At 41.6% G+C, this 27,613-nt stretch overlaps 1 protein-coding gene across 2 annotated transcripts in view; it reads left to right on the top strand.

The window, feature by feature from the left end:
* The window catches only part of USP13 (ubiquitin specific peptidase 13 (isopeptidase T-3)), a 126,872-nt gene extending 99,969 nt beyond the window's left edge, over positions 1-26,903 (top strand). For both annotated transcript variants that reach the window (XM_021071212.1, XM_013982225.2), the window contains exons 17-21: positions 1,638-1,781; positions 2,187-2,353; positions 4,097-4,250; positions 19,998-20,082; positions 21,980-26,903. In XM_021071212.1, the coding sequence (XP_020926871.1) occupies positions 1,638-1,781; positions 2,187-2,353; positions 4,097-4,250; positions 19,998-20,082; positions 21,980-22,073 (644 nt within the window). In that variant the 3' untranslated portion in view covers positions 22,074-26,903. The remainder of the gene's footprint in view (positions 1-1,637; positions 1,782-2,186; positions 2,354-4,096; positions 4,251-19,997; positions 20,083-21,979) is intronic.

Consider the following 27,613-nt stretch of genomic DNA (forward strand, 5'->3'; position numbering starts at 1 on the left):
AGGAGTCTTTATTGCAGGACTTCTGAGTTTTCACTATGTTAATGTATATTGTGAATTTCTAAGGGGAGAATAGAGAAGATAGATTAAAAAAAACTTATTTGACTATGCATAGAGACCCCTCATTTTGTGCTTCAGTAATTACATCTCTCTGAGAACACTAGGATACTCTAGAATACAGTTTAGGAGTGAGTCACTGTTGTCCTGCACACTGCTTTTTAAAATTTTTTTCTTTTGTCTTTTAAAGGACACACCCTCAGTGTATGGAAATTCCCCAGCTAAGGGTCAAATCGGAGTTGTAGCTGCTGGCCTACACCACAGCTCACAGCAATGCCAGATCCTTAACCCACTGAGCGAGGCCAGGGCTCGAACCTACATCCTCATGGATGCTAGTCAGATTTGTTTCCACTGAGCCACAATGGGAAGTTCCCTTAAAATTTTTTCTTGATAGGATATTCTGTGCATCTTCCTTGTGAGAGAGCACTTTGGTAAATACATTTTCAATATAATTTTTGTAAAACAGAGATCTCTGTTCTTCAGTTCGTCTACTGATTGCTTTCCTTTGTAGATTTTTCAGTAGATTAGAGACCTCAGGACATGGAAAACAAAGGCTATATTCTGTGCTCCTGTTCCTTCCCCACTTTCAGTATAATTTGAGAGCACCATGTGGGTGCGTATGTGTATACACACACACAAACATACATACGCACCCATGTATATACATATACGTACAAACCTATATTTATTTGTATATAGGTAAATGCACATCTCTACCATTATATATTACTCTGAAAAAAAACCAAAACTTGTGTCAAAGGCAAAGTAAGGTTTGTAAAGCAGTCTTTTTTTATACAATTAAAAAGCACATTCTTTCCTTCTGTTTTAACATTGGGCTCTCCATTTCTCAGAGCTAATTACTTCCTTTGATTCCTGATATTTCTAAAGGCCTGCTATAACATCCTGTGAGATTTAAGGAATAGGCTTTTTGGCCTGTAGAAATTGTTCTTCCCTTCAAATTTCAGTCAGAGGAGAGGCTGCTATAGTGGTCCTGAGAATGAGCTAAGAGGCTGAATGTTTCTGGGAATACACTGAATCTCTTTGTAGGAGATTAGAGACTTGTTTTTTAGTACTTGGATTATTCAGGTAATTACTATGGTTCCTATTTAGGTCAAAGATATAAACTAAGCTTAGAAAGCTTAATGTTAGGTTGGCATAAAAAAATAGTTATCACCATCTACACATTAAATAAAAGAGTGCCACACTTTCTTTGGGTAGCATGTGGATAAAGGTAGGGAGAAGCTAAGACAAGAAGAATTAGGGTTGGAGTTCCCGTCGTGGTTCAGCAAATATGAATCTGACTATGAACCATGAGGTTGTGGGTTTGATCCCTGGCCTCGCTCAGTGGGTTAAGGATCCAGCATTGCTGTGAGCTGTGGTGTAGGTTGAAGATGTGGCTCGGAATCTGACGTTGCTGTGGCTCCGGTGTAGGCCGGCAGCTACAGCTTTGATTAGACCCCTAGCCTGGGAACCTCCATTTCCTGTGGGAGCAGCCCTAGAAAAGGCAAAAAGACAGAAAAAAAAAAAAGAAAAGAAGAACTAGGGTTGACTTTTTATACTAGAATATCCTGTTGTGCTTATAGCCTCAGAAATCGATGAGTCATCGGTGATGCAGCTGGCCGAGATGGGCTTTCCCCTGGAAGCGTGTCGGAAGGCTGTGTATTTTACTGGAAACATGGGAGCTGAGGTGGCCTTCAACTGGATCATTGTTCACATGGAAGAGCCAGGTAGGTGGTCGGAAAATGGGATGGCTTTGGAGTCTAATGTGACCCTCAGTGACTCTAAGTCTTGGTCCTTGTATGTCCTCTGGGTGTGTCCTAGAAAATGATTTATTAGCTCATAATCTGCTGCATTGTGAGTAGGGGGGCTTGTAAGTGCAGGTTCCATCAGTGGCCTTGGAACTTCCACGTGCTGTATGCATGGCCACAAAAACATCAGTTGACCACAGATATGTGGGTTTATATCTGAACTCTCAATTCTGTTCAATTGGTCTATTGATCTGTATCTTCATGCCAGTACCAGACTGTCTTGATTACTGTAACTGTAGGTATTTTTTGCTTCTTAGTTATAAAATGTTGTTTATTTCAAGACCCAAAGAAAGAAAAGGGCCTGAGTGTAATTATTTTCCCCAGATTTTGCTGAACCGCTGACCATGCCTGGTTATGGAGGAGCAGCTTCTGCTGGAGCCTCTGTTTTTGGTGCTACTGGATTGGACAACCAACCTCCGGAGGAAATTGTAGCTATCATTACCTCCATGGGATTCCATCGAAATCAGGCTGTTCAGGCACTTCGCGCCACGGTAAGCATGAGAGACTGTCTGTGAATACCTCCCTCTTATTGGGGGTAGTTTGTAACTTGTCAGTAGCAATTGAAACATTCCACTGTCCTTTAATGATTTTGACTCTGCCTTATGCTATACACCACTGTGCCCCACAAAATTTGTGTATCGTATATACAAAGCTAAAATAAATGATTGAGGGAATTATACAGGGATATTAAGAAAAAGATTAAAAAAGGAGAGAATAATACAGTGAGAGAGAGATGACCCAACTGAAAGAAACCCTGTATCAACTTAATGTTTTCAGAGATTTGACTTGAAGCTTGCTTGTGGCCTTAGAGCAGAGGGATGCCTGAGATTCTGTGTTTAATAAGGCAGTTCTTGAGGAAAAATTATGCTTTTCTGGTACCAAGACCTCAGAGCAGTGTCTCTCAAAAGTCATTATAGGAGTTCCCGTTGTGACGCAGAGGTATTCATGAGGATGTGGGTTTGATCCCTGGCCTCACTTGGTTAAGGATCCGGTGTTGCCATGAGCTGTGGTGTAGGTCACAAATGCGGCTCAGATCTGGCAGCTCAGATCTGGCGTTGCTGTGGCTATGGCGAAGGCCAGCAGCTGCAGCTCCTATTTGAACCCTAGTTGGGGAACTTCCATGTGCTGCAGGTGTGATCCTAAAAAGAAAAGGAAAAAAAAAGTCCTTACAGAGCAATGTCCTTGGAATTCTCTGCATCAGTCTCTTTCTGCAGAGAGAGAAGGTTTTTCAGGTGTTCATGATTATCCTGACATCAGGAGGGAAGAACCATGACACTGAAGGGCAGATGCAAATCTTCCTCTTGCAGATGTCTGTTTACTATTGAGGGAAAATAATTTTTTTTCACGCTATAATCTGCTTTTGAGTGCATATCTGCTCCTGATTCCTTCTTGCCTGTCCTGACTGGTGACCTGCAGAGGTCCCTTGCTGAGGTCACAGGGGCCATCCCCTGGCTCTGGGCAATGTGGCTGGAAAAACCTGTTTCCCTTTCAAGTCCCTGAAACTCCTCAACCAGTTTGTTGTACTCAGGGTGCTTGCTTATGCCCCACTTATTTTACTTGCTTGACTGTTTAATTGGGTATTCTGCCTACGTCTGAACAAATTCAGTAAGTCACCCAGTGATATCATAAACCGGGGAAGATGGAAATGTTTTTGTGGTCCACTGATTCGAACTACATGGAGTTCAGTTTAAAACAATTTAACTTGTCTAACCAGTGTTGCCATCATTAGTCAAGGCTTATCTCTACTGTAATTCCATTATTTTGCCAACATTTAGGGAGAGGGGGCTCTGACATAGTAGTCAGGCTGGCACTCCTTGGCCCTGCATGATTATCTGCAGAAAGTATAGTTGGTAGAGAAGGGAGTGTGTGCAGTTAGTGTGGCTTTGGAAAGGGCTGCACTTAAACAAATGCCAGTCTCTTTGGCCTTCTGCCTCCTTTCATTATCAGCATCAGCCTGCAGAAACGCTGAGCTAAGACTGATAGGGGCCTTGGAATGCTGACCTGATGCTGTGAACTGTTTTCCAGTGAATCCAATTACAGACCTCAGTCAGGAGACTTGCAGAATGTCAACGGAGAGTACATTTCTCATGCAGGGTCAGGGCTCCCTACCCAGAGGCACTTAGGATTAATGAATTCAGGCCTCCTGCCCTATCTGCTTGACATCCTGGTTCAAACGGTCAGGATGTAATGAGGCCTCAGGACAGCAAACGTTGTAAAATGTTTTGTTTTATTAGAATAGTAACCTGGAAAGAGCACTGGATTGGATCTTTAGCCACCCTGAGTTTGAGGAGGACAGCGACTTTGTGATCGAGATGGAGAATAATGCCAATGCGAACATTATTTCGGAGGCCAAGCCTGAAGGACCCAGAGTCAAGGATGGATCTGGAAGTAAGTTCCTGCCTCAGGGGTGGTTTGAGTGTCACCCCCTTCCCTCCCACTCCTGCATGTTGCAGCCTTTGCTGTCGTTCTGCAGTTAGCACAGATCCCAGCCTCTCAGGAGTCAGTGCACAGGCCGGGGAGATCTGAGCACATCTCGGGCACACTCAGTCATGTCACTTGGTAGTGTGTGTGCCTTGATTTAGTGCCAGCTCTGACTTGTCTGTCCTGTGAGGTGAAATTTCATCATGGACCATGGATGTCTTTGTCTAAAAGATAGCGTCTATGGAGTTCCCACTCTGGTGCGGTGGGGTAATGATCTGGCTTGTTTCTGTGGAGGCGCTGGTTTGATCCCTAGCCTGTGCAGTGGGTTAAGGATCCTGCATTGTGATAGCTGTGGCATAGATCACAGCTCCCGCTTGGATTTGATCCTGGCCTGGGAATTTCCATATGCTGTGGGGGTGGCGGGACATTTATTTTCATGGTGAGGTATATATCTATATATACATATAGCTAGATATGAAATATATATCTATATATACATATAGCTAGATATGAAATATATATCTATATATACATATAGCTAGATATGAAATATATATCTATATATACATATAGCTAGATATGAAATATATATCTATATATACATATAGCTAGATATGAAATATATATCTATATATACATATAGCTAGATATGAAATATATATCTATATATACATATAGCTAGATATGAAATATATATCTATATATACATATAGCTAGATATGAAATATATATCTATATATACATATAGCTAGATATGAAATATATATCTATATATACATATAGCTAGATATGAAACATATATCTATATATAATGGCCACATCAATGGCATGCAGAAGTTCCTGGGCTGGGGCTCAAACCTGAGTCATAGCAGTGACAATGCCGGAACCTTAACCCACTGCGCCACCAGGAACTCCATCATGGGAGTATTTTTGAAGAGTTGAAAGCAGTCTCACACCCTTGACCCTGTCACTGTCCATGCTTCCTCCTGATCATTTTCTGAAGGGCTGTCAGGATGGCAGGAAGAGGTGCCAGAGGCCCATGTTGTGCCTTCTGACGACAAACATATGTGTCATTCTGTGCTGAGTATGGCTCTAAGCACTTTACATAGAGCTACTCACTTAATCCTCATCACACCCATTTTACAGGTGAGAAAATAGAGGCATAAAAAAAGTAGGTAACCTTCCTGGGATCATGCAGCTCTTCAGAGGTGGAGCCAATATTTAAACTTGGAATCTGGGTTCTTAATCATCGTGATGCCCTGCTTCTCAGGCTGTCCCTGCCTGCAGGATCATAGCCTGGCATCCATCACCTCCTCCAGTCACATCTCAGCCTGCTCATCTCTTAGTATGATTTCTCTGCACCTGCATGCCTACAGCTCACAGGCCTGGTGCACCAGCAGCCTACTCAGCCATCCTTGAACCCCCTCTCCCTACTCCCTACTCCCAGGCCGTTGTTTAGGCCAGCCCTTCCTAGTGAATTGCCCTTCTTTCCCACTGCTGCACACTCACATCCTCACCTCTGTTCAGAAACTCGGCCACAGTTTCCATTTCTCTGGACCATTTTCCCAGGTTCTAGTCATGATCAGGCTTCCACCCACCCCACTTACTTTCCAGGCCAGTAGTCATTATACCAATATTAACATTCCTTCCATTTGTGTCGCGTTGACTCTTCACAGTAACCCTGTGAGGTAGATACTATCATCATCTCGCTGCTTCAGGAACAGGTCAAGAAGGCAAAGTAAGTTGCCAGAGTCACTTAGCCAGTGCAAAATAGAACAGGGATTTGGACCAGGCAGCCTGCCTTTGAGCCTGTGCCTGTAGCCGCTGTAATGCAGCGTTTGTCCTTCTGTTATTAGAGGCATGGCATTCATCTTGCAGTAAAATTAGTTATGTAAATACCTGTGTCTCCCAGCTGCCTGGGAACTCCTGGGGACAGAGGCTTCACTTTATTTTCTTTTTAAGGCCATACATGAGGCATGTGGAAGTTCCCAGGCTGGGGGTTGAATCGGAGCTGCAGCTGCCGGCCTATACTAGAGCTTACAGTAATGCCAGATCCTTAACCCACTGAGCGAGGTTGGGGATTGAACCCATGTCCTCATGGATACTAGTTGGGTTCGTTACCACTGAGCCACAATGGGAACTCCCGGAGGCCTTTTTCCTTTTATAAGGCATGTGGTGTCCAGTGCATAGAGAGAACCAGGTAAATAATAATTGGGTTTAATTAATGGACCATAACCTAGTTTGTTTCTAGAATTGTGTAGCTGTAGCTCTAGTTGTTAATGGTCTCACCAGGCCTAACATGTATGTGTGATCTGGCTCTAGGGACAGAGAGTGGGAAGGAAACTTACTTCTACATAAAATATGAATTTCAGGAGTTCCCTTTGTGACTCAGCAGTAGGATCCTGAAGGATCCTAACTAGGATCCATGAAGACTTGGGTTTGATCCCTGGCTTTGCTCAGTGGGTTAAGGATCTGGTGTTGCCATGAACTGTGGTACAGGTTGCAGTTGTAGCTTGGATCCTGCATTGCTGTGGTATAGGCCAGCAGCTGCAGCACTGATTCGACCCCTAGCCTGGGAACTTCCATATGCTGCAGATGTGGTCCTAAAAAGCAAAAAATAAAAAATAAAAATAAAAAAATGAATTTCTTCACTGCAACTGTTTTAATCCTGACTAGGTGAGAAAAGGATGAGCCTTAGTTCTCCTGACTTCCATGTTCACCTAAAGGGTCTTGTATTACTTGGTGGAAATTGCTGGCTTGCCTAAAATATTAAAAGCTGTAATGGACAAGTTAATAATTCATGAGCAAGATTTATGGTGTGTTACAAGTCCATCGGTTCACTGCTTCCTTGATTTTCAGTAATGGACTTTTCTTTAGGGATGGTGAATTCTTGCTGAAGAAATAAACCACAAGATGGGGCCATTGTAAAGCTGCTGAGTTATTTGGCTTCAGAGGGAGGGAGAGTTTGATCATTAGGGATTCCTGTCTCCTGATGGAGCTTGGCGGGACCAGCCTCTCTCAGAGATGGTCATTAATGATGTGGAACAGCCACATCCTCTACTTGGGCTTACTGAACTCAGAGTGACCTGCAGATAGTCCTCCTTTTTGAGTTATATCCTTGAATAGGATGTCCTGTGATGTTTTCAAGCACCCATTTGAAGACACTCTGGGCCGAACCCTATGGCCTTACTCATCTCTCCCAAAGTTCAGGCACTTGTGGGTGAGGGTGGGGATGGAGACAGTGCTGCACTGTGAGAAATCACAGATAGGATATTCCAGATCTAGAGAAGTAGGTGAAAAAAGTTAATTATGAAAAAAAGCATAAACCACCCTAATGCACCAAATGCATTTTGCCTTTGATTTTATAGAAGAACCAGTGTTTTTGTTGTTGCTGTTGTCTTGCTTTTTAGGGCTGCACCTGCAGCATATGGAGGTTTCCAGCCTACGGGTTGAATTGGAGCTACAGCTGCCTGCCTATGTCACAGCCATAACAATGTGGGATCCAAGCTGCGTCTGCGACCTACAACCACAGCTCATGGCAACACCAGATCTCTAACCCATTGAGCAAGGCCAGGGATCAAACCTGCATCCTCATGGATACTAGTCAGATTCATTTCTGCTGTGCCACATCGGGAACTCTGGAAGGACCAGTGCTTTTTAAGTAGCCTTTCTAGCGCTGGCTCTTGGGAGGTGATCAGCAAGTGAATGATTAAGTGAAGAATTAAATGAGTGCCAGGTGGTGAGGGTCACAGGTTAGGTTTTTTATTGCCTCCATTCAGCGCCAGCTGGAGGAATTGACGGTGTGGTGTTGTGTTCTTTTGCTTACATCACAGGAAAGGGAAAAGGTGATTTTTTTTTTGTACTTGGCTGCATTAGCACCTGAATTCATATGTTAGTCACTTTTCTCTTTTTCTGTTTATAAAAATTATCATTTATGTTATTTCTTATAATTAAAAGGATAGGTAGTAATTTTAGCAGCTTGAGAAAATACGGATGTATGAGTAGAAGAAAACAAAAATTACAATCCTACTACCTAGTCATAACCACTGTTATATATTTTGTGTATATTCTTTAGACCTTTCTTTGCAAATGTGTAAAAATGAATCCAAAGGTGTGTGTATATATATAGCATTCTATTCTATGCATGCTATTTTTTTAAAATTGAACTATTGTTGGTTTATACTATATTAGTTTCAGGTGTACAATATAGTGATTTGGTATTTTTATAGATTATACTCCATTTACAGTTATTACAAAATATTGGCTATATTTCCCTGTGCTGTACAGTGTATTCTTACTGCTTATCTACTTCATGCTCTACATGCTATTTTATAGCCTGCTCTTTCCCTGTGGGTGTACATTATGTAAATCTAGGTCAGTGAACATATATTAATATTCTGTTGTACTATAATATATGTACCTAGTTTTAGGCCAACCAGTTAGTATTTAAATAAAAGACGATTCCAGAAAGAGTTTTAAATAATGGGGTTCTTTGCACATTCAGAAGGTGATGGCAATGATTTTTAAATGCTACATTTCTTAAAGGATAAATTCAGTTCAGAGAAGTGCAACAAATGCCTCTTTCAATCTCTATCCAGGTAATAATTTGGTTAGAATTCTTTCAACTTGGTCAACATTTATGTTTCATTTCTCCCCTCATCCCCTTCCTCCATTCTTTTCTCTATTAAAAATAATGTTAAAATGAACATTCCTGAGTCCTTAATATTTCTTTAGGATTAGTGTAGAAGTGAAGGTTTTAGATGCAAAACTGTATGTTTTTGAGATTTTATTTTATTTTTTTGGCCACAGTGGCAGCATGCAGAAGTTCCTGGGCCAGGGATCAAATGGAGCCATAGCAGTGACAATGTGGATCCTACTTTTGAGATTTTAATACAGATGATCCCTTTAGCCCCAGAATCACAGCACTGCCATGTGCTCCTATTCCCTGTCCCTCCCAACAGTACTTTTCACATCTTCATTGCCGACTTGTTTTTGTGTTAATCACTTCCTTATTTCCTTTGGCCCAATCTCCCACTTTTACTGAGGTTTTTAGATCGCTTTTAATGGATTTGTATGAGACTTTAAAATATATCATGTGTTATATACACAAGTTTTGGAATACCTTGTAGCTTTACAGTACTGAGTTTTTCTGGCCAGAAACATGTTACCCTTTTCTTTTGCTTCATTTCCTTCTTCTCCTGCCCCTGAAAAGCTATATGGTTTTCTTTATAAATGTCCTGTGCCTTTCTGGTTAATTCTCAGAGTTAAATTTTCTGTGTTACTTATAAATACCATTTTTTTCCCATTATATTTTCTAAGTTGTTCCTGCTGAATTTTTGGAAAGGTCCTGATCTTGTAAATGGCCATTCTGGAGGGATTTGATTAGAATTACATTAAATTCATAGGTTCCATCCCAGGAGATGTGTACTATGTAGGTGCGTTGTTTACATTCCCAAGACATTGTTTTTTACCTTTATTTTGGTTGGTTAATTGACTCAGACATTTGACTTGGGGGTAATGAAGACAATTTAAAAGTTCAGGTAATTTCTTTTTTTTTCCTTTTTTCTTTTTAGGGCTGTACCTGCAGCATGTGGAAGTTCCCAGGCTAGAAGTCGAATTAGAGTTGCAGCTGCCAGCCTACACCACAGCCACAGCAATGCAGGATCCAAGCCATGTCTGCAACCTATGACATGGCTCATGGCAACACAGGATCCTTAACCCACTGAAGGAGACCAGGGATCAAACCCACACATCCTTGTGGGTCCCAGTCGGGTTTGTTTCCTCTGAGCCATGACGGAAACTCCCAAGGTAATTTCTATTTAGTAGCAAAATAGGAAGCCAAAACAGACCGAGTAAAAGCAACAACTTCAGTTTTCAGGGTTCTTTTTTAAGTAGCAGGATTGCTGAGCCAAGCTTTTCTAAGCAAAAAGGGGGATGTCTTATATCATAAAAGCCGAAAAGTCCCAGGAAGACTTGATTCTGGGCATGTCCTTGACTCCAAGACTCAAACCCTTTTACCTGAGTATGTCTCTTGTCTCTGCTTCCTGGCGGGGGTGGGGTGAGGGGTTGGTTCCAGTCTCAGACAGGCTTGCCATCATAGCCACAAGATGGCTACGAGTGTCTTCTACTTCTGTATCTCCCCAGGTTAAAATCTAGCAGAAAGTATATTGTTCTGGGGTTCTCAGCAGAGGTTCTAGGAACATGAGCGTCTGTCAGGTACCCTCCTCTGTCAAGTGTGAGTTGAGAAGGGAAGGATCAACCTTCAGAACACTAGTGTGGGTCTAGACCTGCAGAATCAGCATCACCTGAGAACTTGTTGGAGCTGCAACTCTTTGGGCCTCACCCAGACCTACTGAATTAGGACCTCTGAGGGAGGGCTTAGCGATCTGTGGTTGAATAGGCTCTCCAGGAGGTTCTAACGCAGCTTTAATTCGAGAAGCACCACCTTAACAGCAAGATTAGGTTGTTCTTTGAGGAGAAGAGCGGTCACTGCTACAGCAAGTTAATACTGAAAATAGTGACAAGGTAAGTGTTTGAGTTGGAAAAAGAGTAACTGTTACAAAGACACAGATTAAAGAAGCACTTGTATCAAATTCTTCCCTTAAGGAATGTGTTAATTAAAAATAACCATTTTCCATCTTTTTGAATGAGGAGGTAATGTCATTAGATGAAACTTTTAAATGTTACCTAATTTGATTAAAAGGGTTAGTGCTATCAATACTCGGTGAAATAGTAGCTGTCTTTTATTGAATGTCTGCTAAGTGCCAGGTGTTTCTTCTACCACTTTTGCCTCACTCCTTACAACTAAGTATTTAGATAGGAAAGTCGTCACTGGCAAGGTTACCGACTTTCTTGTGAGAGGACTGCCTTGGAATCTGGGTCTGGCTGATTTTAAAGACTGCATTTTCTCCTTTGCTCCCTATTGAGTCATCTTATTTCAGATTTTTAAAATTGGAATGGAGGCAGGAGTCTGTTTTCTTTTCCAGAAGACTCTCTTTATTGTCATGTCCTACCTGTTTTAAGATAGGACACTTTCTGTTGATTTTTAAATTTTTTTTTTAATTTTAAGAAGTAGGAAATCAAGCCATCAATCTAATCTATCTAGGTCTCTGCCATTTGCAAAATCATTTCTGTTTCCGTGTTGCACTTAACGAGAATCCACTTTTTTTTTTTTTTAAAAGAGCTCACTGATTGCCAATGTAATTAAAATGTGATTAGACTGTGATTACTCAGAACCTGCTCTGGCTCCTTCAGGCACATGGCTGTATCGGTTCAGACATCTTGTGCTGCAGCTGAGGATTTTCCAGCCAGGGGAGCAGAGAGACATTGCATTGACATGATGGTGGGGCTCGGTACATGCAGGGCTCCACAGGAATGCAGCCCACACAGGATCTGGAGAGCGGAGGGGTTTTGCCCAGGGAACCTAAGTCTCAGTGGTCGGATTGAAAGCCACACACACTAATACCTCTGGGCTCTCATTCTCGTCCCACGTCCGTACTTGTTCTTTTCAGTAGTGTGATTGGAAGTTAAGAGGAAGCCATTCGGCAGAGTCGGCTAATTTACGCTGAAGTGGAGGTGACCAAAAACTCTTCTGCTTGGAGGAAAGTCTTTAATATTTGTCATTTTAGGCAGCATAACAAAAAGAAGTCCAGATGGATTGGTAATTTTGAGCTGGCTAGTGTTGGGGAGGCAATTTGTACATCTTTTAAAGATCTATGCATGTTATCAGCTGCTTTAAGCTGTTATAGATTTACCCAAATCCTCCTTTTTCTCTTTTTGGGAATTCAGTAGTTTTCTAAAAGCTCCAAATCCACCCTCCATGCCCCCACCACACATGATGCAGGTCTTTTCTCAGAGCAGGGATGAGGGAAGTAAAGTTGTTGGGGGGTAGAGGTTGTTTGCAGATATAGCATGTTTGTGAGTCAAATCTTGGTATTTGGGGATGAGATTTTCCCTTCTGTTGTTAGAGATGGGTAATGAAACAGGTTATTCACTTTTGGAAGATTCAGTTGGAAAACTCAGTTTGGCTTTCTCACCAGAAGGCTGCGGAGCTCCTGAGTTCCCGGAGTTTTAAGGAGTCTTTTGGTGTTTTGGTGTTCTGAGCACTCTGTAGGCTGACTAACGTGTTGTGCCCTCATGAGATATTGCTGCTTTTCAAGTGGATATAGGTGCTATAATGGTTTATCAACTGTAAATTAACTGCACTCCTGAATCTAGAGTTGCTTTTGGTCATTATGTGTTGTTGAATTATACTTTTCAAAAAAGGTAAAATGATGACTGTCAGGTACATAGAAATGACTATATACTACAGATTTTCTTTGACTCCTTAATTAGGGAAGCAGTTAGTTGTTATTACTGGTTCAAAAGCATCTGGAAAGTGAGGATATTTAATGGTAATTTGATTGCTGAGTTAGATATAAAATTAGTGTCTATCAGGATCAGGAACTCTTGAAGTTACCGGGGTTGATAGAAGAAAAAACCACAGCCTAAAAGTTTCAAGGTAAGTTTTTACCTGGGGACCTTACTGAGGACTATAAGCCTGGAAGACAGCCTCTCAGATAGCTCTAAGGATCTACTCTGAAGACATAAAGAAGGAGCCAAGGTATATTGGAGTTTTTTTGCTGGAAAAAAAATCATGTATCAAACATCAAAAAAATTACTGCTAATCACAAAGAAAAGACATCTCAAGTTAATGATTTTAGTACTTTTCTATATGGGAGAAGATGCACATGTCTGGGCTCATTGCAATTATTTCTTAGTTATGCATCTTAACTATCTATCTAAGGCCAGCATCCAAAGCACTAAAAGCTTCCCGTTTTTCTTCATCCCGAATTCTCTAAGATTACACCGTGGTGGGGGCAGTGCTAGGGACAGAAGGAGTGGTTGATGGCTTGATCCTTGTAGAACTGGAGTGGCAACATTCCCTGTCTACAGTGCCCCCTCTTGGTCAGAAATTTGATTAGGGTTTGGAAGGTATTTTGTAAGCAGTTTGTTCCACAGCACTAGGAATTCTCATTCCTAGATCAGACAAGGATTTTGTTGGTAGGCTATTCAGTGTGCAGTTTTTGAATTAGGCTCTGCTGATAACCTAAAATTTTCTGGATCATTTGTCTTAGTAGTTTATTATGATCCACGAGATGTTTCCCTTTATTGCTTCTTCCCATATCTAGAATTGCACTACTACAGTTGTTCTATATAGAGTTATATATGTGATCAATTGCCTCTGGATGTTCAGCCACCATTAATTTTGTCAGCGGCCCGGTTGCACATCAGATAATGGAAGAGACAACAATCTTATAGAATATAAGTAATATAGCTAATAACACTAATAAGGTTGTAGTACAGCAGAGAGACACAAAACATAAAACAGTTTGAAATAACAGAACAAACTAAAACAATGATTAGTATAACTAGTTGTAACCTGGATTGCGAAGACCCCATCAAATCCACAGGGGAGCCAGCTGGTGGGATCAGGTAGAAGCCAAATTCTGGAGTGATCAGGTAGAAGAAGATAAATATTTCATCTTTGTTTATGGAGGTATACTTTATCAACGTGTTGTAGGTCATAGTTAGCATAAGGGAAAAGGTTTTCTGGATAACAAAGATTAAAAGCCACTAATATGTCAGGTGAAAAATCATAAAGTTGTAAATCATATTTATCAGTTCATTCTGGTCCATGTAGTTAATTCCTGTTGATCAGGATGAAGCCATCAGGTTTTCTATTAGTTTTATAATTTCTTACCCAGTTCAGTGGTATTTATCTAAAAGTCATCAGAAACTTGTATTTGTCAAAAAGCCCTTTTAATGGATTTTCTTGAAGATCTTCATTTTATAAAAGCATCAGAGTGAAAGACTGCCAATGACAAAAGACTTAACAATGGCATGGTTAAAGATATGATTGCAATGCAATTGATAAGAAATTTTGTTATTTCTAAGACATACAACATTTTAAGATAATAAGTAGAATTATAACAGATAATATTATACTAGGACATACAAGATTTATTGTCAAGTGGTGATAAACCTTAAGTTGTATGAGTAAATATCATTAATATAGATATTCCAAAAGTTGTATGAAATTCCTAAAAATCTATATTAATGATATTTACTCATACAATGTAACTTAAGGTTTATCACCACTTGACAATGTTTCCCATGTAATTTAACATACTGAATAAACATAATTAGTTTAATGTCTCTTTGGGATGTTACAGGGGCCCTTGGAAGCAACCCCAAATCAGATAGAGGTCAAAAGAACTTCTTTTAGAATTTGACTTGGGACATTTGTCAAAGATATCAAGAGGTTTTAAAACACTTGGTCAAGGAGTTCCCGTCATGGCTCGTGGTTGACGAACCTGACTAGCATACAAGAGGATGTGGGTTCGATTCTTGGCCTTGCTCAGTGGGTCAAGGATCCTGTGTTGGCGTTAGCTGTGGTGTAGGTTGCAGACATGGCTCGGTTGTGTTGCTGTGGCTTTGACATAGGCTGGCAGCCACAGCTCCGATTGGACCCCTAGCCTGGGAACCTCCATGTGCCACAGGTGTGGCCCTAAAAAAGAGAAAAAGACCAAAAAACAAAAAAACCCACTTGGTCAAATAGGATCCTAGGTCAGTGAAACAATACTTATTGATTGAACCAAAGTGACAAAAAAAGATTTTAAATGCAAATACAGGAAGTTACGATGGATTACTTAATTACAGTCTGCTATCAAAAGCAGATTGCTGGGGAGTTCCCATCGTGGCACAGTGGTTAACAAATCCGACTAAGAACCATGAGGTTGTGGGTTCAATCCCTGGCTTTGCTCAGTAGGTTAAGGATCCAGCGTTGCCATGAGCTGTGGTGTAGGTTGCAGACACAGCTTGGTTCCTGCGTTGCTGTGGCTCTGGTGTAGGCCAGTGGCTACAGCTCTGATTCGACCCCTAGCCTGGGAATTTCCATATGCTGCGGGAGCAGCCCAAGAAATGGCAAAAAGACAAAAAAAAAAAAAAAAAAAAAAGCAGATTGCTGTTCCAAGAGACCTTTCGGGGGGGGGGGGCAGCTGTTGCAATGGCTGATGGCTTGATTGTTGCAGAACCAGAACAGCAGGCGACATCCACAAGGCAGACCTCATTTTCTTGTGCTGTGCTTTGTTGTGCTTCACAAATAATGTTTTTTTTTTAAACAAATTGAAGGCTTGTGGGACCATGCATCAATAAGACTCTTGGTGCCATTTTTCCAATAGCATTTGCTCACTTAGTTTCTGTGTCACATTTTGGTAATTCTTGCAATATTTTGAGCCCTCCACTAGCAAAAAGATTATAACTTGCTGAAAGCGCAGCTGATAGTTAACATTTTTTAACCATAAAGTGTCCCCCCCTCCTTTTTATGGCTGCACTCTTGGCATATGGAAGCTCCCAGACTAGTGGGTTGAATTGGAGCTGCAGCTGCTGGCCTACACCACAGCCATGGCAACACTGGATCTGAGCCACATCTGCAACCAATGCCACAACTCATGCAACACTGGATCCTTAACCCACTAAGTGAGGCCAGGAATCGAACCTGCATCCTCGCAGAGACTGTGTCATGTTCTTAACCTAAGCCACAGTGGGAACTCCTCCAGTTTAGGCAGTTTTGTCCAGTTCTTTCAGTTATTTTGAAAGGTTCTCTGTAGCAAATCAACATTTTTGAAACAATTTACCTTGCTTTGAAATGCCTTTTCCACCTACATAAAAAGGGGTCACTATATTTTTTGAGGGTGTGATGATGCTGTGTTTGGAGGGAGATCTCTGAAAACTGGGAGAAGAACCACAGTGGCTTCCCTGTTTGGTTTATTCACCTTTACTTTCTCTTCGGAAACTAATATAAATTGAGATTTCTTATCTGTTGAATTTTTGCAAAATTGAGATTCTCTCTTTTGCTGTTTGCTCCTAGCAGGAGGCCTTGAATAATGCATGGAGTGGTTGCTTCTATTGATAAACACAGTTAATTTTAATTATAGGACTAAGATTTATGCTAATCTTTTTTCTTTATTTTTATGGTTCTGAGTATACACGTGAATTAATTGCTTTTAACCAAGGAGGGGGAAAATGACGTTGGGGCTTAATGACATGTTTGGGTGTATTGCAGTGTATGGATTTGTTCCTTTCTCTATGTCTGTCTGTTTTGTCAACACGTTGGCTGTGTTGGTGTCTGAGCAATGTTTCATTGAAATAACTCTAGGTTATGGTGGGAAGTGATCATTAAATACTCTGTTCAATTATTTAAGTCATTGTTTGGGGGGCAGTTCCTTGGGGGGGGAACCTTGGTTCGAGAATTACATTCTGTCTTCATTTCATGGAAAATCTAAGAGGGCAGCTGTCTTGTAGGAGACCAGCACCATGTCTCTCAAATTGGATATTTGGAATTTGATTTAAAATTATTCCAAAAGATTTTTAAAAACCACCCAGGAGAGTTCCTGTTGTGGCTCAGTGGTAAGAAACCTGACTAGTATCCATGAGGACCCAGGTTCGATCCCTGGCCCTGCTCAGTGGGTTAAGGATCTGGCGTTGCTGTGAGCTGAGGTGTAGATTGTAGACACGGCTTGGATCTGGCGTTGCTGTGGCTGTGGTATAGGCAGCTGCAGCTCTGATTGGACCCCTAGCCTGGGAGCCTCCATATGCTGTGGGTGCAGCCCTAAAAAGAGAAAACAAAAGAAAACAACAACAACAAAAACCCATCCAGGGTCAAGACACATGAAAAAAGTTCAGGTTCTCCTCTCTCTCTTGCTTACTAGGGTAGAGGTGGGTACTTAGTGACAGGGGATGCAGGGAAGGCAGACAAGGGTAGGGTCCTTTGTCACTAAGTGCCAGGCAAAATGATTGTCATTCACAACTATTTTTGCCTGGTTTGTTTCAAATGCTTTTTTTTTTTTGGGGGGGGGCGTTGTCGGTTGATATGATAGCAACAAAAAATTAATGATGGAGAAGGCAGTCTATTCTGATTCATTTCTTTTAGAAATAATTATTTGACTAATTTATACCCCACTTTATACTTTGACAGGTGATTTATAAAAATGTATACAATGTGAAAAGTTAAAAAAAAAAAGTGAGGACATGGAGTGAAGGGAGGGATCGATGCCTACTATGTGCTAAGCACCCTGTTTGCTGTGCCTTGAATATTCCAGTGAACAAAACAGACAAACTTCTTTTCCTTATGGAGCTATATTCTAGCCTGGGATAAAAGGAGGCAGACTATAAGTAACTGCACAAATAAGTATGTGATAGGGTGTCGTTGTGAGGTCTGTGGGCAATAGGAAAGCAAGGTTGGGGTGAGGGTGGGGTGGAAGAAGGGAGGAGTGGCTGTTTATATGGAAGGCTCTCTGAGACCTGGATGAAATGAGGGGTGGGTCATGTGGCATCTGAAAAAAGAGTTTCAGGTAGAAGTTATAGTAGGTGTCGAGGCTTGAAGCCCTCTCTGTCAATGAGACGAATAGCTGGTATATGAACAGTGGCCAGGAGGCTGGAGGAGCTGGAGTGGAGTGAGGGGGAGAGTGAGAGGAGGTGGAGGACCTCATAGGTCATTGTAAGAGTGAGATTTTACCTCCACTTAGAGTGAGCTGGCAGCCATACTGAGATGGTCGGTAGGGCTAAGGGAGGAAGCAGGGAGCCAAGTTAGGAGGGGAGGCTATTATAATAATTCAGGCAAGAGATGATGGTAACTCAGATTAGGGGTTACTAGTGGACGGTAAGAAGTGGTATTACCACTTTTGAAGAAAATGCCGGATATATTTTTGAAGGATTTGCTGATGGATTGGATGTGTGTAAAGAGTGGGAGAGGGGAGTCAAGATTTTGTTGAGTTACTGGCAGAAGGAATCACCATTGACTGAGATGGATAAGGCTGAGGAGAGAACACTCAACTTGATAAAAGGCATCTACCAAAAGATCCACAGTTCCCGTCATGCATAATGATGAAGGACTGAATGCATTTCCTCTAAGAGCAGGAACAAGACAAGGATGTCCACTCTTGCCACTTGTATTTAACATTGTGTAAGGGGTTTTAGCTGTGGCAGCTAAGTAAGAAAAATACCGGGCATCCAGATAAGCAAGGAAGAAGTAAAACTACTTCTCTTTGCAGAAGATATGGTCTTGTATATACAAAATCCTAAGGAATCTACTTTAAAAACCATTAGAACTAATAAATGAGTTCAGCAAGATTGCAGAAAACAAGATCAATATACAAAATTCAATTGTAGTTCTACACATTAGCAATGAACATTTTGGAAATGAAATTTAAAAACTAATTCCATTTAACACCATGAAATTAGGTGAGAGCACCCAGAGGGGGAAGGAGGGAAAGATGGGGAGAAGGAGAGAGAGAGGGAGAAAAAGGGAGAGAGAGAGAGACTGTGTGTGTATGTGTATATATGAGAAGATTGAGAAAAGAGAGGCCTAAGGTCAGAGCCCCAGGTCACCAACGTTTAACTGGTCAAGAAGAAGAGGAGGAGCCAGTAAGACATCTGCACGACTAAAGAGTCAAGTCCTGGGGGCAGATGTTTGAGGAAGCAGGAGGTGGTCCACAGTGTGTGGAATGCTGAAGGGTAAGATGAGGACAGGCTGTTCCAGCTGAGTAAGCCTATGAGCCTTGGTGAACTGCAAGAGAGAGAAAGGATGGGAAAGGGAGGACCCACGGAAAAGGTCTTTCCAGAACCAACACACTTGTAAAATACGACAAAAATTGAGTCCTAGAAAAATGAATAAGCACGTACGTTTTTTTTCCCTTATTAGACTAACAGATATGAGTACTACTCTCAAATTATTGTAAAAGTTTGTAAATGCTCACTCAGCTTCTGTACCTATCTCATTCTAGTCTGTAGCATTTTGTGAAGTTGGACTGGTATTAGTCTGCGGAACCCACTTTATTTTTTAATTTTTTGGGCTCACTTGTGAAAGTTCCTGGGCCAAGGATGGAACGTGCACCAGAGTAACCCACCAGGGAACTCCATGTGGAACCCACTTTGTATTGTGTAGGTGTTGTGTGATTGTGGAATTGGTGGGCAGAGCATGAGGTGAAATTCATTCACCGTGGCTTTGGTACAGCATTCTGTGTTGGATGGCAGGGGTTACTTTTTGGAGAATAAACATCCATCTCATGCTCTCAGAAGCTGTATATCTCCTTGTTCAGAAGGCATGAAGCCAAAATTTTGGTCCCATATAGTTCATAATCGTGAGCAAGTCAGAAATCATGAGATGCATATTCTGAGCATTATCCTGTTCTATAAATGATAACAGCTATCTGCTGTCTTCCTCCTCTCCTGACATTTGTATGGTATTTTCATCTGAATTGCTCATTTAAGTCTCATACAACCTTGTGAAGTGGGTGGATTTTTCAGTTCTGTGAAGAAACAGGCTCAGAAAGATGGAACACATTCACCCTCATGCTGCTTAGAAGTGGTGGAGCTAGAGCTACCCTTTTAGACCCATGAGCTGGCCAGCAGACTGGGCTGTGGGATTTTTAATCCTTTTTCAGATAGGAACTTCCTGTCAGCTGTACTTTGATAGTTTATGTCCTGCTTTGTTATGCATTTGCAGGTTGAAGTTGTCACTTTGGGTATGTGTACTCAGCATAGTAAGTAAATTGGCTTTATTCTTCAGTCTAAATGGTTGCTGGACTACATTCTTACTGATTTTAACTTATCAGAAGTGCTATTGATTTCTAGAAATGCTGCCTTGTAACTGAGTTGTTTTCTCTTTCATAGCATATGAATTGTTTGCGTTCATCAGTCACATGGGAACATCTACAATGAGTGGCCATTATGTTTGCCACATCAAAAAGGAAGGAAGGTAAGTCTTTTTGAGAATAAAATGCAATCTCTATTATATTGAGCACCTATTATGCGCCAGGCACTCCATCAGGTGTTTCATATGTTATCTCATTTGGTTCTCACAGTGGTCTTGTAGAGAAAAGCCATTTTACACATCAAGACCCTGAGGGTCAGGGAGGCTGAATAGCTTGACCTCAGCAGCTGTGTCCGAGCTGGTATTAAGGCCCCTCTTCCCCATCATAGCAAGGGGACTTGCCAAGGTAAAGACGTGTCCTGCAGTAGAATGTGTGTCCCTAATTGGAACTCCCACAGGATTGCCAGATCTAGCCAACAAAATGAAACAAAGCAATAAAACCAGGATGGCCAGTTACATTTGAATTTCAGACAAAGAGTAGCTTTTTAGTATAAATATGTCTCAACTATTGCATGCAGCATTCTTTTATGAAAAAGGTATTTGTTGCCTAGGTGGTATTTAAATTGGACTGGGTACCCTGTGTTCTCTCTGGCAACCCTGACACCCAGGGTTTGCTCTGTTGTTGCAGCCTTGGCTTCTTTTAGGTGTGTGGTCAGCTGGGAATGAGACAGTTGTGGGGTGTAAGGCTGCTCCTCTTTTCAGAATCTTCTTCCTGGGCTAGATCCTCACAGGCCCCGCCAGCTTCCCTTCCTTGTGCTCTGAGCGGCCTGGCCCGTGGGTTAGCATCCCTGCCCGAGGCTGTGCCTGGGCCATAGGGACGCTGGAGAAGCACATAACCTTGGCCTCTCCTAGCAGGACGCTGACCTAGTACTGCAAGAGTGACTGGTTCCCTCCCAGGATCCACTGTGCTCCTTTTTGGTTTAGTCTTGTCTTCTTCACTTGATTAATACAATATTTGAGCACAGGAAACTTGACTTACAGTGAATTCTTTTTATTACCAAGTATGAGAGCTCTTTTCAAAATACTTAAAAGAATTTCTTTTTTAAATTACAATTTAAAAGCAGCAAACTTCACTATGAGAAATTTGTGAAATACAAAAACATTCAAAGAAAATGCCCTATGGAAATGTAGAGAGAACTGTTGTCTGTATCTTGATATATTTCACTTTATTTTATTGCGAGAGGGTGTGTATGTCTATACCCACACATACTACATAAAAATATATATGTGTATTTACAACTTTTCTAAAAGCTTAAAGTTCATCTGTCGTTATGTACAACTTTGTAACCTGCTTTTTTCCCATTTCATATGGTATTGTGATTATGCTCACTTTACCAAATATTCTTTGAAGACATTTTAGTAGTTTATAATAGTTTACTATATGTCTCTTTACTTCTGATTTTTAGCTAGTTTTATACCTAAGGCTGAAATAAACACATAATTCATTGACTCAGTTTCTGAGGCCGTCTATGGAATTTTACAAATGGAATTATGAGTTCAAAGGATTTAAAGTGTTTGGAGACTCCTTCATGAATTACCTTTTTTTTTTTTTTTTTTAATGTCCACACCTGCAGCATGTGGAAGTTCCCAGGCTAGGGGTTGAACTGGAGCCGCAGCTGCCATCCTATGCCACAGCAACTAGGGATCTGAGCTGCATCTGCAGCCTATGCCTCAGCTTGTGGCAGCACCAGATCCATAACCCACTGAGCAAGGCCAGGAATCGAATCCACATCTTCACAGACACTAGTTTGGGTTCTTTACCTGCTGAGCCACAATGGGAACTCCCTAGGAACTACTTTTTGATTGCCCTTGAAAATAACAAAGCAGTTGTAATTTCCCAGCAGCATTGTTTCTTTTTCTACAACAGACTTTGAGTTTGGTTTATCTTAAAACATCTTGATTATTTTAAGTATTGGCCCTAACTTTCTTCTGCTAAGTTTCCTGGAACAGACCTAAATCCATCAAATACTTCTGTCTTTTTTTTCTTTTCTTTTTTTTTTAGGTGGGTAATCTACAATGACCATAAAGTTTGTGCCTCAGAAAGGCCCCCTAAAGACCTGGGCTACATGTACTTTTACCGCAGGATACCAAGCTAAACCTGGACGTACAGATTGGCGAGAAGAAGCCATACGCCTTTTTAATTTGCCAAAAAAAAAAAAAAAAAAAAAAAAAAAGTAAGCTGGAACAGCCAGACGTGAAGGAATACATGGAGTATTTATAGTTTATTTAAAGAACATCATTTGATGCCTTCTGAAATAGAACTGGGAGGAAATTTCTATTAGTGATGATACACTCCTGTAGATAGTTTTTCTTTTTATAAATGTTTAAGAAGAGGGTGATTGAAAAAAAAAATATTCATGTTGCTGGTGAGGGGTCTGCCACTGGCACATCAAAACAGGAAGTGCCACCAGCCCTCGATTTTGCTTTGGGGGTCAGTGGTAGTGGCCTCCAGAGAAACCAAGTAATGGGGCCAGTTGTGTAGCCTCAGCCGGGATAGACCCAAAAAGCCCACTTTTGTTTCATATCGAAAATCAGCAACTGGGCTGGGCTTTTATTTGTGACATATTTTTTTTTCATTACACACAGTAATTTCTGACCTCTCCATGAATAGTAGGTTAGAACATCTGCGATGAAAGATATTTTTAATTTAATCATACCAAAATTCATATGATTGTGTGAATGTGTGTGAGAATGAGACCGAGAGTGTGAGACCTTTATAGTCAACGAGAAAACCTGTGACCGGTTGGTTTTTAAGGGTTAAAATAGTTGATATTAAGCATAGCCGGAAAAGGCAAGTAAATATTTTAAAGAAACTATAACTCAGGAACAGTTTAAAGAATTAGTTCCCCACTTAGTTTTTCAAGCGTAAAAAGGGCTGTGGTCCCTTTGAGTGCTGTTAAGACTGCACATGGGTTTGTGACATTTGGCGGTTTGAAGGCAGATGCCCACAGCAGCACCGTATTGTTCTTTGCCAAAGGTAGATGAATTCTGTTTCTCAGCAGCTTCCCCCGCCTCCCGACAAGGCGTAGTCCTGTGTGTTGTTAGAAAAATTACTGATCTCTTTTCTCCATAACACATGACAACTCCCTGGAATCATGTTAAGTGCCCCAAATTTGTCTGTAATTTTCTCATCCCCCAGCTCTTTGCTTGTTTCCATGTCTGTTTTCTGGGGCCAGAGTCTCACCTCTGCCCTTTCTTAGCTAATCACCTCCTGACTTACCTTTGTTGCTTATCTGCTGTGACCAGCAGTGTGATCTTGGACAGTTGAAGGGTTTCAGATGCAAGGAAACTTTACATAACCATCGTTAGGAAAGACCATCCTTTCCATTTTGGTATTTCAGTAGTTTAGTTGCAAATTGGAATTAGATGAGTGTTTCAGATGTGATGAAAATGTAGAACGATAGTGCTCTATAATTTTCCTACCACTCTGTACCAAATGCTAGGGTCTCTAGAGTTTCTGTTTCAGATTATTCAGTCAGATAAAAAAGGCTTCTGCTACCTGCTTAATCTTGGACTGGTAGAACAGATCTTTCCAGAAGCTGTAGGAAAATAAAGTAGAACCATTTGGGTGAAATATAGCACAGAATCTCACAATTCTTTGAGATACAGAAATTGTTCATGACTCACATGTCATGATCCAGTCAAGATTCTGGTGAGGACAGGGGCCCTTCTCACAGGAGATAATGCTCTGTGAGCAAGGGAAGTGGATTCTGAGGCCTGTGGCCCGGGACCTGGGTGCTGCCCAGAGCTGGGCAAGTCCCTCACCCTCCCTGTGCCTCACTTACCTGCACGATGATGTGATGGCCCTGCCTTCTCTTTCCACCTGCGCTTTGAGGATCCAGAAGAGCAGGTGATGGTGCTCCCAGTGGCATCCTGGTGGAGGATGCATCCTCTCTCCTCTCCTGAGGTGTCCTTCAGTTTGGGAGCAAATGAGAGGGCAGAAGGAGGGAGCTTATGGGGCAGTAACTCTCTCAACTCTGTCCTCTGGTGTTGCCTTTTCACATCGTCTCGGACGTCCCAAAGCAGTCCCACTCTGTGTCCCCCCTCCTGTAGAAACCCCCACACTAAGCAGCCTCCTTAGGGCTGAGTATCATAGAGTAATGACTCCAAACACACATCAATATCCAGTCTCCTTAGGGCTGAGTGTCATAGAGTAATGACTCCAAACACACATCAAAAATGACTTTTCACTGCAATTATGAAGTGGAGACCTTTTCTGGGGGTGGAGGGTGATTGGGTTTTGGATTGAATTGTGGGAAAAAGATAGCATGTGTATTTTGAACAAAATAAATTTTATAATCTTTGCAAAATGAGTGGCACAAAGTCAGTATCTAAGCTTACAGGCTACACATTATTTAACTCATTAAGTAGAAAAAGAAATTTTAGCCCTTTTGATACCTAAACATATCGTAAGAAGTGGAATATGGCGGCCTTTTTTTCTTCCTGCCTCACAAAACAAAGGGCTATTTCTATAAGGCAAAGTTTTGTATATACGCTCTTTATTTCAGGTTGAGAGTTGGGAAAAACTGGAGCAAATACTGGTTTTCTTTCATGCTTATAAATGTATTTATATGTATATCCTAACATATTCAAGGCAGGCTTCCCTGGAATCAAAGTCTGGGATATATTGCTTAATTTTTCACATGTATATAGATGAGATTATTTATGACAGAAAACTGGAATCATGTGTGTATTTTGTCAACTGATCATCAGCCTTTTAGGAGTCTTCTGTGTGAGGCGTGGTGGTGTAATTGTGAAATTCTCACTGTGTGGGTATATGTGTGAAAGACAGCACTTTCTTCCTGTAAATATCTTTTGATATCCATTTGTGTAGAATCCCCATGAATGTATCTTTGGAAAATATAGTGTATCAACGTTTTCGTTTTGTCAATTGATCTAAATGCCCACATAATGAGTCAGAAATCCAGTTGTTTGGATTGGGATTGGGGGGCGGGGAGAGAAAGTATGCAGAAGGGACTATTAAGAAGCCTCATGTTTTCATGCCATTTTATGTCAGCATTGCTTTACCATTTTGAAATGACCTGCTGTTTTCTCCCACCTACAAGAGAATGTGCCTGCCATTCCCTGTGCTCACTGTGGGCTGTAGGGAGTAACTCTAGCCTGTTACTCCCAACATGGCTTATTCCCTTGCCCTGAATGGGGTCAGCCCTTACCTGCCATTCATAGTGAGAGCACCTGAGTTTGTAGCCTGATTCCACTTGTCAGTGTGACAAGTGTCACTTTCCCTTTCTAGGTCTTTTTCTTTACAATGAGTGGGTCAGACCTGAGAAGCTCAGAAGTTCCTTGCTGTCGTAACATTTAATTCTACTTTTATTTTCCTATGGTTACTACCAGGGTGAGACATGGAGGATGCTAAGGGATCACACAGAGGTTAGATGATGTTTCTGGTCTGTTGTAGCTCATGCACCCCACTTTAGAACCTGCCTTGATAATAGGGTCCCCACCCCAACTTCTAGTCCCACTTTCTTGGGTAGTTAATTTCTTTGGTAATTATCCCATTTTTTTCCCCTCCCACTCTTGAAATTCTCCACTTCCCAGTTGGTAAGGCATTTTGTTAACGTCCTCCTCAAAAATGAAAAATCTGTTTTAAACCCATCCTACTCTGCAAAACCTCAGACCTACCTTCAGCAAACACTGTAACCTTTCTGGGATATTCTCTTATTTGGTTATAGCTATGATCCTCAAGTACATTTTTATACACAGAAAGGATGTCTTTTCATCTTGGAGGCATCGTTGTTGCCAAATCAAATCATCCGTGCCAACCATCTGTCAGGAGATGGCCCGTATTGGGAGCTGGATGGGGGAGAGGATTAGATAAGATGTGATTTTATCCTTTACCTAAGGTCAGAAGTCCTTGGTTATAGGATAAGGTTCTGTACCCTTAGGCGGGTGTATAAGATTGCCTGTGCAGTGCCACAGAGGTTACCTGCTTAGTAAATCATCCTGCAAGACTTTATTTTACAGTTTTCCACATCTGCACTATTCAGTGGAGCTGTCCCTGGCCACGTGTGGCTAATGACCTCTGGAAATGCTGCTTGTCCACACTGAGGTGCAGTGCACAGGAAATGCACACCAGATCTTTAAAACATGGAAACAAAAAAGGGAAACATAAAATAGTGCATCAATATTTTATATAGACTGTATGCTAAAATGATACTTTTAGATATATCAAGTAAGAATTAATTAAAGTTTCACTTATTCTTTTTTATCTTTTTTTAAATGTAGCTACCAAAAAAATTGAAATTAGCCCCGCCTTATACTTTTACTGGACAGTGCTTCTCTAGACCAGGTGTTGTGGGGGAGGCAGCAAGATGCTGTAGGTATGGAAGGTAATTCTGTGAAGAGTGCAGGCAGACAGAAGCAACACAAGTAATTTCACTGGAGTCAGGAGCACTGTGAGGCACAGAATGCCTTCCAGAAAGCAGATTTTTCTACATAAGAACCCATATGTATAAGGCCCTAATTAAAACCAAAAGCAAAGGAGCCCAAACCCCATTCATTCAGCTTTGCCTAGAAGCTGCCAACTTTGCATTTATTTTTCAAGCATCTTCCAGGTGCTGAGGACGTTAGTCACATGAAGGTGTTGGGTGGATTTGTTTCACTTTGGGCAACATTCTCTTGTAGTCTCCCCTCCCCAGGTATTGTTTTGTCTGTTCAGAGCTGGGTGTGTTGAAATACTGTGCAAATCTCACCGCTTCTGGCCTCGGCGGGGCTGAGCCTGTGGCCTGCGCCCACCTGCCTGGAAGGTTTTGATGTTGGCTCCTGAGTTTGTGTTTATTTTGCACTAGTCACAGTTGTTGTTTGAAATATCTCACATGTGTTGGGAGACTATTTGCCTGTGATGGAAAGAGAGATGGATGATTTATTGCTTCAATTGTTTTAAATTAAAAGCTATTCTCACAATCCGAGGTCCCTTTATGGCTCTTTTTTTTTTTTCCTTTTGTAAAATGCCAAGTAAACTGATTCTGCCTTTTGCAGGTTCTTACCCATCAGTGGAACAGGTAACTTGAGACAGTGACTAATTTTATTTCTTTTTAGGGTTTCTTTGGGCACCGAGGCTGCCTGGGCCCCATCAATAGTGGGACATCCATGGTGGCAAGATGTTACCTCTGTGAAGGAGGGAGAGGCAGGGCAGAGGGAGTCTGCTGTCTGTTAGACGTTCTCTGTGGGTGTCAAGTGGACTATTGGAATCCGTTGAGACCTTTCTGTGGTTCCCTGGCTCTCTGTTTGCTGGTGGCTTCTTTAACACTGGTATAAGCAGCAGGGACACTAGTTGCGTCAGGGGATTTTAGTTTCTAGGCCGTCTAAGTTTCTTATTATTGCCGTAACAAATCACCACAACTAAATGGCTCCAAGACATTTATTAGGTCAGAAGTCTGGAAATGGAGCTCCAAGGGCTAAAATCAAGGTGCTGGCAGGGAGGCTGTAGGAGAGAAGCCGTCTCTTGCCTTTTCCAGTTCCTGGAAGCTGTTCGTGTTCCTTGGCTCATGACCTCCCAACAGCATCACTCCAGCATCTGCGTCTGTGGTCCTCTCTCCTCTCCGAGCTCTCCTGCTTCTTTTCCAAAGACCCTATGATGTCATTGGGTTCCCTCAGTCCACAATATCCTTCCTGC

Source organism: Sus scrofa, chromosome 13 (assembly GCF_000003025.6).
Source record: "Sus scrofa isolate TJ Tabasco breed Duroc chromosome 13, Sscrofa11.1, whole genome shotgun sequence".
In the NCBI taxonomy this organism is placed as follows: domain Eukaryota; kingdom Metazoa; phylum Chordata; class Mammalia; order Artiodactyla; family Suidae; genus Sus; species Sus scrofa.